At 42.4% G+C, this 15,178-nt stretch overlaps 1 protein-coding gene across 6 annotated transcripts in view; it reads left to right on the top strand.

The window, feature by feature from the left end:
- Positions 1-15,178, top strand: part of Mark3 (microtubule affinity regulating kinase 3) — a 78,274-nt gene that overhangs the window by 40,499 nt on the left and 22,597 nt on the right. For 4 of the 6 annotated variants that reach the window (XM_052184974.1, XM_052184972.1, XM_052184970.1 and 1 more), the window contains exons 6-13: positions 1,126-1,196; positions 2,405-2,461; positions 5,257-5,493; positions 5,660-5,779; positions 5,967-6,066; positions 6,349-6,461; positions 7,127-7,280; positions 11,506-11,723. In XM_052184974.1, coding sequence (XP_052040934.1) covers positions 1,126-1,196; positions 2,405-2,461; positions 5,257-5,493; positions 5,660-5,779; positions 5,967-6,066; positions 6,349-6,461; positions 7,127-7,280; positions 11,506-11,723 — 1,070 coding nt within the window. The remainder of the gene's footprint in view (positions 1-1,125; positions 1,197-2,404; positions 2,462-5,256; positions 5,494-5,659; positions 5,780-5,966; positions 6,067-6,348; positions 6,462-7,126; positions 7,281-11,505; positions 11,724-15,178) is intronic. The other 2 variants (XM_052184973.1, XM_052184971.1) reach the window with 1 other exon arrangement.

Genomic DNA, 15,178 nt, shown 5'->3' with positions numbered 1-15,178 from the left:
TCCCCACTGCTTACACTTCTCCAATACCTGTGGCTGCCTTACTGCCTCCCTCCCCTCAATCCCCACTCTGTGTGTGTGTGTGTGTGTGTGTGTGTGTGTGTGTGTGTGCGTGCGTGCGTGCGCGCGCGTCTATAGTTTCTCTGACAGCTCCGCTGTTTACTTCGTTAGATAGTCAGGAGAGCACAAACTTGTGCCCTACAAACTCTCGTTATTTTCTCCCTTGTTCTCCTCAGCGTTCATGGACCTCTGATACACTCTGTACATGTGTGTTTCCTGTCTCTCCTATTAGCTAGGGTATTCAGGAAAGGGGTTCTACTGAACTTGCTGCTCCGTCTCCCAGAGCATGGAGCATTGTTGTACAGTTAGTAGTTACATTTAATAATTAACAATTCATTAATAATAGAGACAAGTAATACTTGATTTGTTAATTAGTAAATTAAGACATTTGCTGAATAAAGTAATGCTTGGTGATAAATTTACAGGAAGATACTTTTTGAAGGGAGGCCTGGAGAGAGAGGGACATCTCTTTAGAGTAGCCTTACCTAGAATTCAGAGATCTGCTTGTCTCAGCTTCCTGAGTACTGGGGTTAAAGGCGTGCGGCACCACACCTGACTTACGTTTCCATCATAATGGCTCAGTTTCTGTTTCGGCCTGTTGAAAAACTGAAGGTGCACAATCACTTAAATGTGTTAGAGTCTTCTTATAGGATATCTTCAGTCTTAGGATTATCCTTGTGAGAGTAGTTAACTTCACTTGTAGCTTAATGACCATGATTTAGAACTGGTAACTTCATTCTTACATTTAAATGTATTTAAAATTTAAAAATAAGAGCTGGAAAATTGGCTCGACAAAAAGCATTTACTGGGTTCAGTTCCTAGTACCCCCAAGGTGACTCACAACTATCCATTTGTAACTCAAGTTCTAGGGCAATAAAGTACCTCTTTTTGATCTCTGTAGGCACCAGGCATAGATGCAGGCAAAACACACATACATGTAAAATAAATAAATCTAAAAATACTTTAAATTAAAAGAAGAATTTGCTAAAAACAGAACATTAGCAATTTGTGGGAAAATTAATGCTCAGTTGCCGGCTTTCTGCTTAATTTCGTTTCTCCCTGTCTCAGGTGAAGTGTTTGACTATTTGGTTGCGCATGGAAGAATGAAGGAAAAAGAAGCAAGAGCTAAATTTAGACAGGTATGAACTGACATGTCTTTATTAATTCATAAGCTACCTTGTCAGTCTTGGTAGTGCAATTAAGATAGAAAAAACTAAGATAGAAAGTTGTGCAGGAAGATACTCAGTGTTGACCTCTGGCCTCTACACAGACACACAATCAGGCAACCAACCAAGGTGGAACGCAGTTGACGGAAGACACCTAGTGTTGCCTTCTGGGCGCACAGCATTGTTTGGCTAGTAATATTTTAAAGAACTTTTTATGCCTGAAATGCTGTTATCAGCAAATATGGATCACACTTGGTGGGTTCAATAGGGTTTGAAAATTGTATTTATTAGCCGGGTGGTGGTGGTGCACGCCTTTAATCCCAGCACTTGGAAGGCAGAGGCAGGTGGATTTCTGAGTTTAAGGCCAGCCTGGTCTACAGAGTGAGTTCCAGGACAGCCAGGGCTACACAGAGAAACCCTGTCTCAAAAAACCAAATCCAAAAAACTTTAAAAAAAAAATTGTATTTATTTAGCGTGTGTCCATGCAAGCCCAGATTTGTCAGGGCGTGTATGTAGAGGTCAGGACAGCCTACAGTGGTCAGTTCCTCATTTGTTTTTGTGGGCCCCAGAGACTGAAGACAGGCGATCAGGCTTGACCCACTGGACTCTCGCAAAGTCCAAGTCTTTCTTAGAAATAATTGTTTCTAGCTTAATACCAGAAACCAGCGAGAAGTTTCATGTATTTTCCCATCATTATGGTATCAGGTTAGCTCCAGGTTGTTTGCAGGAAGAGCGCAGCAAGAGATTATGTGATTCAAAAGCAAAACTTGAAAATAACCTTTAAGAAAAACCTCAATATCAGAACAGTATGTTCCTTGGGGTTGGAGATACAGTGTAGTGGGTAGAGTACTGCTAGCATTCATGGAGCCATGGGTTCAGTCCCCAGCACCGTGTGAACACAATTTGGCATGCTGCATGACTTTAAACCTGACATTGGGCTTGGAAGCAGGAGGATCAGGCGTTCAGGATGGCCATCACCTATAGAGAAAGTTTAGGGCCAACCTGGGCTATGTGAAACTGTCTTTAAAATTTGAGTACAACAAAGCAGAGTGTAGTGGACATGCCTGCAGTCTGTCCGTGCACTGGAAGTAGAGTGGGCATATCTGTGAGTCTGGGGTTAGCTTGACTTATAACTGAGAGTCTGCACCAGTGGTGACTAATTCAACTTTTCTCGTGTCCAGATTGTGTCCGCAGTACAGTATTGCCACCAAAAACGGATTGTTCACAGAGACCTCAAGGTGAGCCCAAGCACTCTTACTAAGATGTGTGGTTGTCTTGGCAGCTGAAGATTAGACTGTGTTCTTCAGTGGGAAAGTTAAGTTCTGTCATGATTCACTCCTCTTGACGAAGATATATATAGTAAAGAGGTATCTGTTGTTTTAGGTAAAGCTTACGAAAAGTATTTCACATCTCAGTAAAGGTACCCAGTACTTCATTCCTTCACACAGAGGTCCCCTGAAACACAGGACCCACCTGAACAGTGGGTGCCTGTGCCTGCACCTGTATCTGTGCAGGACGACAATGTCCTGTAAGCTGAGGTACTACTGTTGCAGTCTTCCAAAGGCCACAGTGCTGCTCTCGCACAGCACTCAGGACTCAGAGTGTCCTCCTTGGCGACCTCAGCCTCACTGCCCACGTGAAGAGGCAGTGCTCTGCTCTCTTGTTCCTGGAACTCGGGAGCCCCTGCTGTCCCATCCTGCTTCTTCACAGACCCTCTGTCACACAGCACAGCCTCTAAACAGTTGCCAGACAGCCTTAGCTGAGTGCCTTGGTCCACTCTGCTCCTAAGGCACTGTCTACTTGCTTGTCCCTCTCAGCACCCAGCCCTGAGTGCATCCACCCAGTTGTGGTAGGGTCTACATGTGAATGATCCCAGTCTATACCCTGCGTCCAGAGCTCTCCTAGGACCCTGGCAAAGAGTATCCCTTGGACCGCTCTGGTGCAGCTAGTTCTAAGTCAGAATCTAACCTGGAGTGTCATTTTATTACTGCGACTAAAGCTTCTCAGGAGCCTTATGCATAGCTTCCAGTCAGTCCCCACATCCTTTTGTTCTTGTCACCTGTCCCTTCTATTCCATTGTCACTCTGCAAAGCCAGACCACAGCCATGTTATAGTCGCTTAAAACAATTTCTTGTCTTCTGCCCTCCTGACTTTCCCTCCTTTCCATTCTATCTTTATTTTATGTATGTGGATGTTTTTCCTGCTCTGTCTGTGCACTGTGTGTGTGCAGTGCCTGTAGATACCAGAGGAGGCAGTCGACATACCAGCCCTCACAACAACCACCACCACCAGGTGGTTTTTAGCTTCCAAGTAGGTACTGGAAATGACACCTGGGTCCTTCAGAAGAACAGCAGTGTCTTCTCTGCTAAGCCACCTCTCCAGCCTTCAGAATGACCTTTTAAAAACACTGTTAAAGGCATGATAGCACATGCTTCTAATTCCCACACTCAGGTGTCGGGGCAGCTGGATATGTGTGAGTTTAAGGGCAACCTGGCCAACATAGAGAGTTCCTGTGCAGACAGAGCTAAAAGGATGAGACCCTGTCACAAGAAACAAAAACAACAACAACAACAAACAAAAAAGACCAAAACGGTGCACATGAGATTTTCCTTTCCTTGTTTAACAGCTCTTGAGTTGTTTTCTCTCACCCGGAGTGTTTTCTTTCACCTCCCCAGCCGTCTCTTGGGTCTCTTGGCGTACATTGCCTTTCAGTTGTCGGTAGAAATGTGTGGCCTGGGGCTGGAGAGATGGCTCAGCAGTTAAGAACACTGACTGATATTCCAGAGGTCCTGAGTTCAATTCCTAGCAACCGCATGGTGGCTCACAACCATCTGTAATGAGATCCAATCCCCTCTTCTGGTGTGTGTCTGAAGATAGCGACAGTGTACTCACATTAGAGAGGGAGAGAGGGAGGGAGGGAGGGAGGGAGGGAGGGAGGGAGGGAGAGAGAGAGAGAGAGAGAGAGAGAGAGAGAGAGAGAGAGAGAGAGAGAGAGAGAGAGAAGAACACGAACGAACGCCAGGCAGCGGTGGATCACGCATGTGGGAGGCAGAGGCAGGCGGATTTCTGAGTTTGAGAGCAGCCTGGTCTACTCTACAGAGTGAGTTCCAGGACAGCCAGGGCTACACAGAGAAACCCTGTCTCAAAAAACCAAACCCAAAAAACTTAAAAAAAGATGTGTGTGGCCTTCCAGCCCTCCACTCTGCCCCAAACACCTGTAACACGCTCTGCCTCTCAGTTACACTCGTGCTGAGGAGTTTCTATGACTCGGGTGCTGAGCCTGCCGTGGGCGCCTGTCATGTACTCAGGGCTCAGCAGCCTGCTTCCCGCTCTCCCGCCCTCCCTATGAGCTCCTGAGGCAGGGCCCCGGCCTCCCCAGCCTGTCCATCCAGACAGCAGTCTAGTGCTTGCTGGGTAGCAGCTGCTTAGTGCCTGTCTGCTAAAAAGTCACTGGTTTGGGGGCTGGAGAGCTGGCTCAGCAGTTAAGAGCACTGACTGCTCTTCCAGAGGTCCTGAGTTCAGTTCCCAACAACCACACAGTGGCTCACAGCCATCTGTAGTGGAATTTGATGCCCTCTTCTGGTGTGTCTGAAGACAGTGACAGTGTATACATATACATAAAATAAAGAAATATTTAAAAGAACAACAAAAAAGTGACTGGTTTGTCTCTGGGGTGAGGTTGAGAGTTCTCCTTCCCCAGCAATACCCATTTACAGCCACTTAATAATAATTATCTAGTGTGACTACCTAAAGCAAACACCCGTGTTTGTAAAAGGCCTCTTGTTAACTGAAGAAACGTTCTGAGTTTCTTAGCCTTGAAGTGTTTTCTATTTAAAATTTTTCTTATACTTATGTATTTCATTGTTAATATCAAGTTAAGAATTCTAATTTATCTTATGTTTTTCTCTCAAAATAATGTTTTTACATTTATTAGAGAGAAGTCCTTGTAAAAAGTGTTTGTGAAATGTCTAATACTATTGTCATAATTGTATTTTAGTTAAGCTTCATTTTTGTCTTGATGTTTTCCCTCTAGGCTGAAAATCTGTTGTTAGATGCGGATATGAACATTAAAATAGCAGATTTTGGTTTTAGCAATGAGTTTACTGTTGGCAGTAAACTAGACACATTTTGTGGCAGTCCTCCATATGCAGCCCCTGAGCTCTTCCAGGGCAAGAAGTATGACGGGCCAGAGGTCGACGTGTGGAGCCTCGGCGTCATCCTGTACACTCTCGTCAGCGGCTCACTTCCCTTCGATGGTCAGAACCTGAAGGTATAAGATGCAGTTGCAGCCATGCACTTGAGAAATTAACAGCTTTTATAAAATTGACAAACTTGGCATTTAAATGTTTTATCTGTATGGGTGCTTTATGGGTTTGCTTCATTGTTACTGTTTTATCCTTAAAATGAACTCTTCCTTGGTACCTACATCCCCAAAGGAACTGAGAGAGAGAGTACTCCGAGGGAAGTACAGAATCCCTTTCTACATGTCCACGGACTGCGAGAACCTTCTCAAACGCTTCCTGGTGCTGAACCCAGTTAAACGTGGCACTCTAGAGGTAACCATGCTGGGGGGAGGGAGAGTGTACAGGACCGTGCTCACTCTGTGTGACACTGGGCATTGCTGGAGTCTTAATAGTAAGTGAGCAGTAACAAAAACTACCAGTGAAATGCTGAAAATCATGTTGCTAAGCAATGTGGTTGTTGAGATAACTGTTCTGTGCTAACACACAGTTTGCCTTTCAGCAAATCATGAAGGACAGGTGGATCAATGCAGGTCATGAGGAAGATGAGCTTAAACCATTCGTTGAACCAGAACTAGACATCTCAGACCAGAAGAGAATAGGTAATTACTTGTGTGTGTGTGTGTACACTATGCTGTTTTACTCCTCTCTGTGTGTTCTGTGTGGAGAGCTGCAGGTATCTATTTTAGTGGTAATTACTGTGTGTGTGTGTGTGTGTGTGTGTGTGTGTGTATGTCTGTTGTCTTAATTTACTCCCTGCAGGTGTGCTCAGTGGCTCTTCTGTCAGGAAATACAGAATGTTCTAAATGAAAGAAAAGTCTTTTTACAATGCTACCATGATTTCCAACCGAAATAAAATATATAAATCATATTGTATCTTTTAGATATTATGGTGGGAATGGGATATTCCCAAGAAGAAATTCAAGAATCTCTTAGTAAAATGAAATACGATGAAATCACAGCTACATACTTGTTACTGGGGAGGAAGTCTGCAGAGGTGAGTGCTTAGGGAGGGACACCCTGTGAGCCAGGCTGGGACAGAAGAGCCAGCTTCCACGGAACAGTCCTGGCGCCTAGGACATGGGCAGAATCAGCCATTCCGCTGAGTTCAGCCAGTCCACACCACAGAAAAGGAAAAAGTGTTCAAAAAAGTTGACTTTATTTAAAAACCAACAGTTATTAGTTATGTTTTCTTAATTTTTAACATAACATTTGATACTCATTTTAAAACTTTGTCTATAAATAGTACTCTAGCTTCATTAACCATTATAAGCTACATTTACATTTTTTGGTTGTGAGTCTAGCTCTAAAACTACTATTTTTAACTTTAAGATAATAACCCTTTATCATCAATAATGTCACAAATATGTACAATCATAAGTTAACTTTTGTCACTAATAGTTTGAAAATTATGTAAAATACCCAAACAAAGGAAACAGTATAGTATCTTAGTTCTTTGAAAAGGTCTAGGAAGGAGATCATTAACTTATGATTTTATTCCCAGAAGTCAGAAAAATAATTTTGACCTAGTTTAAAGTTGTTCTTTTGTACATTGTGATAACTCCTCCCTGGTTGGGAGGGGTGTGTGTGTGTGTGTGTGTGTGTGTCCTGACAAGCTTTTGGGCTTTGTGCATGGTTGCTGCTCTTCTCATTCTCCCATAGCTGGACGCTAGTGACTCCAGTTCTAGCAGCAACCTTTCACTTGCTAAGGTGCGGCCAAGCAGTGACCTCAGCAATAGCACTGGCCAGTCTCCTCATCACAAAGGGCAGAGAAGTGTTTCTTCAAGTCAGAAGCAGAGACGGTACAGTGACCATGGTAAGTCTGAGACCATTCCTGTAGTTTCTGAATGTGTTCCCTTGTATAGAGCCTGGTGGGGCAAAGATTGGCTTACTGTTAGGGAGCTGGTATGGTTAAGGTCCTCTATTTGGAGCAGTTGGTAGATACTGTTGGGTAAGGCTTAGCAGAATAAAAGCCATAGTATCTCTCTGCACTTTGTCTAAGGTAATTGACCAGAGCATTGCAGCTGGTGGAGCTCTCTGTACCAGCAGAAGTAGTCTCTGTTCAGAGAGGGTTGGAACAGCTAACTATTGGAGGCTATTGAGCATGTAAATAGAGGAAATAAATTTCAGATTTTTCCTTTTATGTGTATGAGTATTTTAACTTCATGTATATATCTGTACCATTTGTGCCTGGTGCCCATGGAGTCAGAGAGTATGTTAGATCTTCTGGAATATAGATACTTGTAAGCCATAATGTGGGTACTGGGTCTTCTGTAAGAGTAGGTAGTGTTCTCAACTGCTAAATCATTTTTCCAGTCTCATGGTTTCTTTCTTTCTTTCTTTCTTTCTTTCTTTCTTTCTTTCTTTCTTTCTTTCTTTCTTTCTTTCTTTCTTTCTTTCTTTCTTTCTTTCTTTCCTTATTTATTTTAGATTTTTCTCAATAAGGTTGTTTCACTGTGTAGCCCTGGCTGTCCTCCATAGACTAGGCTGCCCTCATAGAGAGAAATAGATCTCCCTGCCTCTGCCTCCTGAAGGCTGAGATAAAGATGTGTGCCACCACCACCCAGCTAGGGTTTTCATTTGTAATTTCAATTAAAAGTGAAAAATCTGAGGCTGGACATTTTGATAAATGCCTGTAATCCCAGCACTTGGGAAGCAGAGACAGGCAGATTTCTGAGTTCATGGCCAGCCTGGTTTACAGAGTGAGTTCCAGGACAGCCAGGGCTACACAGAAACCCTGTCTTGAAAAACCAAAGAAAAGAAAAGAAACCAAAGAAAAGAAAAGAAAAGGAAAAAGGAAAAAGGAAAAAGGAAAGGAAAAAGGAAAGGAAGGAAGGAAGGAAGGAAGGAAGGAAGGAAGGAAGGAAGGAAGAAAGAAAGAAAGAAAGAAAGAAAGAAAGAAAGAAAGAAAGAAAGAAAGAAAGAAAAGAAAAGAAAAGAAAAGAAAAGAAAGAATTTAAGGTTGAAACTAGAGAGATGCCTTGTTTTTGTTTTTGATTTTTTATTTTATTTTTTTATTTTTTATTTTTTTTATTTTTTTTATTTTTTTGGTTTTTTGGTTTTTTTTGAGACAGGGTTTCTCTGTGTAGCCCTGGCTGTCCTGGAGCTCACTCTGTAGACCAGGCTGGCTTCGAACTCAGAAATCCGCCTGCCTCTGCCTCCCAGAGTGCTGGATTACAGGTGTGCACCACCACCACCTGACTAAACATTAAGGCTTGAATTTCTAGAGATCTGTCTCTACTTCCTAAGTTTGGGAATTAAAGACCTGTATCACCACACCAGATGAGAATTAAATGTTGACTGAAGTTTTGATACTACAGGACATAGAACACTAATACTATTTTTTCAAATTGATTTCTTATTTATAATAATCCTTTTAGATTATAAAAATATTTTATTATCTTTATGATAATCCTTACTGAGATTACCACTTCATCTGAATGCAGCTGATACCCAGGCCTGGAGAGAGCACACATTCAACTTCTCTTACACACAGGACTGTAGTGTGGTTCCCAGTGTCCGTGCGTTTTCTGTAGTGCGGTTCCCAGTGTCCGTGTGCTTTCTACAACCACTTGTAACTGCGGTTTTAGGCAATCCAGTCTTTCATGGGCTCTTACATCCAGATGTTGCTCATAAGCCCACAAAGGCAAACACGGACACATAAATAGATAGGTCTTTAAACGTATACTATAAAGTGGCCTTCATACTTGACCTCCACCCTCAGCACGTGTACTTGAGCAGCAGGTGACCATGCTTGTTGACAGCTTGACTCCCTGAGTTTGGTACATGGGACCCACACTGTAGAACGAATGGGAGAACCTGTTTCTGCAAGCCAGCTTCTGACCACTGTATGTGCACCGTAGCATGTATACACACATAAAGAAAATAAATGGTTTGTGGGTTGTTTTTTGTTTTTGTTTTTGTTTTAATTTTTAAAGAAAAGGAAAAGCAGCCAGGCAGTGGTGGTGTACGCCTGTAATCCCAGCACTCTGGGAGGCAGAGGCAGGTGGATTTCTGAGTTCGAGGCCAACCTGGTCTACAGAGTGAGTTCCAGGACAGCCAGGGCTATACGGAGAAACCCTGTCTCAAGAAATCAAAAATCCAAAAAGAAAAAAGAAAAAGAAAAGCAAAAGCAAACTGCCTTGCTTTGAGTTTGCAAACAACTTGGATATATGTGAAGGGAATGATTAAAGCAGAAAAAATAGCTCAGAGGCTGGAGAAACAGCTCAAGTTGTTTAAAGTACTCATTGCTCTGGACTGGCATTCAATACGCAGTCACCCACAAGTTGACTTAACAACTACCCATAACCATAACATAAGGGTTCCAACACCTTCTGATCTCCACAGACACTAAACATCCACATGAAGTACATACTTAGATTCAGGCAAAATATTCATACATCATTGGGCCAGCAAGATGGCTCAGGGGATTAATACCCAGGACTGACACTGACATAGTTGGGGGGGGGGTGTATGTGTGTGTGTTTTCTCACAAACTAATTAAAAAAAACTTCACCCCAGGCAGTGGTGGTATATGCCTTTAATCTCAGCATTTGGGAACCAGAGACAGGTAGATCTCTGAGTTCAAGGGCTATCTAGCCTGGAGCTACACAGGACAGCCAGAGCTACACAGAGAAGTTCTGTTCTGGAAAAAATAACAACAAAAACTTCAGGTCTATACTATTGTTTATGTTTAAATAATATTCTTAAAATGACAGGATAATAGAAGCGGTTAGGATTGCAGGGTTAGAGGGATGAGGAGTATCCGATGATGTAATCCAGCACACTTACATGAGACTCACATGAAACGACATGACATGATGACGGATGTAAAGTACAGAGACACATAAATGAAGCAGCCGGTCCAAAGGAGGTTGCAGATTTGACCATTATCTGTTTGCATTTAGAACGTCGTTGAATCTAATGTTGAAATGGTTCACAGTGTCGTTTGACCTTGAGAAGACAGATAAGTGCTGATGGCAGCCTCACCCTGTGCCTGATGGATTCTCCGTTTTATGTCATAGTTTCACATCTGAGAGCTAAATTAGTGCTCTCACATAAACCAATCCTTTTTAAGATCTAATTTCCAAATAAAGCTACCGTTTAGATTTGTCCAGAAAATAGTCCCCCTTCTTTCGGTAGAGCTAAGATGTCTCCTTTTTGTGTTTGCTGCTGTTCTGTTTTGAGTCAAGGTCTTGCTCTAGAGCCTAGCTGGGAACTATCTGGGAACTTGTGGTCTTCCTGCCTCAACCTCTTCAGTACTGGGATGATAAGTGTGCAGCACCATAGCACAGGTCTGCTACTGTCCTTTTAAGATCTTACGTGGTATTGTATCTTCATGTTTGTGGTAGCTTTGTATCACTTCCAATGTTTAGAACTCCAGATCACCTGTGTTAACACTGGGGCCTCTGGGTGGCTAACTGTAGGAGACCAGTCGTCAGTCATCTACCAGGGTCCCCCTTGGATGTGCTCTCCTAAAACATGGCTGTGCGCATTTTCTCTCTAGCATTCCAAAAGACATTTCTTCGGCTTCTTACTTATCTAGAAATCTGTGCTGTCTTATTCCCACAAGATGCGAATAGCTCAAACATAAAGAATGTAATATGCTGGTTGTACCAGAATGGTTTGTTCTACATGCTGCCTGTGCATCTAGTTAATTTGATAGTGATCTTCTAGATAACATCACAGTATTAAGTTGTTTTCAAAGGACCATTCAACTTGTTAATTTTTTACAGTCATGTTAAGAAATAGAATGTTTAGCCGGGCGGTGGTGGCGTACGCCTGTAATCCTAGCACTTGGGAGGCAGAGGCAGGCGGATTTCTGAGTTTGAGGCCAGCCTGGTGTACAGAGTAAGTTCCAGGACAGCCAGGGCTACACAGAGAAACCCTGTCTCGAAAAACCAAAAAAAAAAAAAAAAGAAAAAGAAGAAGAAAAAGAAAAGAAATAGAATGTTTAAATAAATGATCTTACAAATGTTAATTTTCACAGAATAAAATATGAACTGCATTCTGTCTTTTAAAGAATGAACTCTTTATTGTAGCTGGACCAGCTATTCCTTCAGTTGTGGCATATCCAAAGAGGAGTCAGACCAGCACTGCAGATAGTGACCTCAAAGAAGATGGAATCCCCTCCCGAAAATCAAGCGGCAGTGCTGGAGGAGGAAAGGGGATTGCTCCTGCCAGTCCCATGCTCGGGAATGCGAGCAATCCCAATAAAGCGGATATTCCTGAACGCAAGAAAAGCCCTGCTGTCCCCAGTGTAAGTACCTGCTGGGATCGCAGCCCCAGGTGTGTGGGACTAGAACCAGCTGCACCCTTGCACCCATCTGTCCATTCTCCACACTCTGCCTGTTTGTTCTTCCCTCCAGGCTGCATACCCTGTTTTCCACATTGCAGGGTTCGTTGGGTTTTTTGTTTTTTTTTTAATTCCTTTTGTTTTTCTAGTTCATTCCTACTGCTTTAACAGAATATCTGAAACATATTTATAAGGAACAGAAGTGTATCACTTGGGTTCTAGAAGCTGCAGAGTCTAGGATCAAGGCACAAGCATGTTCATTGTCTAGTGGGGGACAATAGTGGGAAATAGCATTGTCCCCTTTATAAATCACTAGTGGCCTCCTAAGAGTCCAGTCCTTACACCATTGTACTTCAGTGCTCCACCACTGCCCATCTATAGGCTAGCTAAACTACAGGGGAAGAAACGTTACATAATAGGTATGTTAAAATTATACAACTCGCCAGGCAGTGGTGGCCTGGCGAGTTGTATAATTTTAATCCTAGCACTTGGGAGGCAGAGGCAGGCGGATTTCTGAGTTCAAGGCCAGCCTGATGTACAGCGTGAGTTCCAGGACAGCCAGAGCTATACCGAGATGAATACAATTCCCTCAGCAAGAGGTTTCTGTTTGTTAGAGTGAGTGTCATCCATTTAGTTCCAAGAGCCTTTTTCTCATGAATGGAAATGGTTCTGTCTGACATAACATGTTAATTATTACTGCTCATACAAGTAATTTTGGGGGCAAGCGAGATGACTCAGCAACTAAGAGCACTGGCTGCTCTTCCAAAGGTCCAAAGTTCAATTCCCTGCAACCACATGATGGCTCACAACCATCTGTAATGGAATCCGGTGCCCTCTTCTTGTGGTCTGAGGACGGCTACAGTGTACTCGTATAAATGAAATAAGTCTTTAAAAAACAAACAAAGAAAACATTTAAAGGGCTGGAGAGATGGCTCAGTGGGTAAGAGCACTGACTGTTCTTCTGACAGTCCTGAGTTCAAATCCCAGCTCACAAGCATCCATAATGAGATCCAATGTTCTCTTCTGGTGTGTCTGAAGACAGCTATAGTGTACTTACATATAATAAATAAATAAATTTAAAAAAACATTTAAAATACCTACATTTTGGCTTCAACATGCCTTATAAAGTGGGAATGTAGCTTTGTACTTTAATTTCAGTCTCCTGCATTCTAAACTCAGTCTCTCACATGTGAGGACAGTAGACATTACAGTTTGCGCTCTCTCCACATTGTGGCTTTTCACCTCATATCTCTTACTTACACATTGAAAGTGTATCCTAAGGACTATCAATGGTTAGTACTATTTATAAAGAATAATATGTTATAGAATATAGTTATAAAGAATAATACAAAGAATAATATGAGCAATATTTTATAGTCTTGATCCTATAGCAGAATTCCAAGGCATTTAATTTAACCAAAATGGGTTAGGTCTATGGTTTCATCCATAGAGCTGTGAAGGTGGCCCCCCTCACAGAGCACATGAAAGGAGAAAAACCTCTTCTTTCCTTGTCAGGCAGGAAACAAGTGACTAGATGAGCTAGAGACACAACACACTTTTCATGGACATGCTCAGGTGACCTTAGAACCTCCCACAGGTCCTGCCTCCTACACATTCTATTATGTCCCAGTGGCCCTGTCTAGGCCCAAGCCTTTAATTTATGAGCTGTTGGTGCATTCATCCAGAGTGTAAGAGCCACATCAGACACTTTCCCCCAGTCATCCTTGGAGCACCATTGCACGGATCCACTCGCCGTATATTGAAACTTTACCTTCACTTAAAATTTATGGTTGAGGGCCGGAGAGATGGCTCAGCAGTTAGGAGCACTGCCTGCTTCTCCAGAGGACCAGGTTCAATTCCAGGCACCCAGATGACACTTCATAACTGGTAACTCCAAAATCTGACACTCAACAGACATGCATGTAGGCAAAACACCAATGCACATAAAATTTAGGATTTATTTTGTGTGTAAAAGTGGTTTGCCTAACAATGTGAGTCTCTGTGCCATGTGTATGTAGTGCCTAGAGGTCAAACAGTATATTTACAGGTGGTTGTGAGTTGTCATGTGGGTACTAGTACTCCTGGACCGTGCTTGGGCTGAGAGACGGCTCAGCGGTTAAGAGCACTGAATCCAGAGGTCCTGAGTTCAATTCCCAGCCACCACATGGTAGCTCACAACCATCTATAATGGGGTCTGATGCCCTCTTCTGGTGTCTGAAGACAGCTACAGTGTACTCCTATACATAAAATAAATAAATAAATCTTAAAAAATAAATCTTTAAATTAAAAAAAGAAAAAGCTTACGTCTCTTTCAGAGAACCTGGATTTAGTTGCCAATATCCACATGGTAACTTACAACTTTCTCTAACTACAGAGTTCTCTGTAGGCACCAGTCATACATGCAACAAACATTCATACAAATAACATCTTTTAGCTTAGTGATGGTGGTACATGCCTTCAGTCCCAGCTCTTGGGAGGCAGAGGCCAGTCTACAGAGTGAGATATGGGACCACTAGGGCTACACAGAAAAATTCTGTCTTAAAATTATTTTTCATTCACTCACTCTTTAGATACAGCTGGTCTCAAACTCGAGATCCACCTATCTCTGCCTTTCAGAAGTTGAGAGTAAAGGCATGAGCCACCACACCCAGGCGTGCTGGCTGTTTTCGTATTATGTTTTGAAAGCAGGAAGGGCGAATCCTGCAGGTTTGTCTATATGTCTCCCATCTGCTCCACAGGTTCGCTAAATTTATTTGAGTCTGATTTGCTATATCATTCTTAGGAATTTTATTTTGTTGTATGGTGCCAGGGTTGGTAGCAGTGGCTTTTTAATCCTTGCACTAGGAAGATAGAAGCAGGTGAATTCCCTGAGAGTTTGAGACCATTCCTGGTTTGTAGAGACAGTTGTTTTTTTTTTTTTTTTAATTTGTTTTGTTTTACTTGTTTGTAACATGGTCTCTTTGGCATAGTCTAATCTCTGATCAGCCTCAGTATCCTAAGTGCTACAGTTAGAAGCATAGGGCACTACCCAGCTCTAACTGTGACAATGCATCATTTTCTCCTGCCATATACCATCCTACTTTCTGCCTTCTTTGATAACTCCTCATATATGGAGCAGAAAGTGTGTGTGTGCATGTGCGCGTCACACACACACACACACCCTACCTACCTTTGTGTTTGTTTTCTTTAATTCAGTGTAATGTTTTAAGGGTTCATTCAAATATTAACATTTCATTCCTTCTACAGCTTGAGAGCTATTCTGTTGCATATACAGACTACAATTCATTGGATCATCTCTTGATAGACATTTAGATTATGTCTACCTTTTAGGCATAAAGAATGACATTGTAAACATTTATATAGAATGTCTATGGACTAGAGTTCTCTGTTCTGTTTGTCTGTGTGGTGTGTGCTCGTGC

Source organism: Apodemus sylvaticus, chromosome 6 (genome assembly GCF_947179515.1).
Source record: "Apodemus sylvaticus chromosome 6, mApoSyl1.1, whole genome shotgun sequence".
NCBI lineage: Eukaryota > Metazoa > Chordata > Mammalia > Rodentia > Muridae > Apodemus > Apodemus sylvaticus.
Note: the sequence above shows the minus strand (reverse complement) of the source record. Positions and strands in the feature narration are given on the sequence as shown.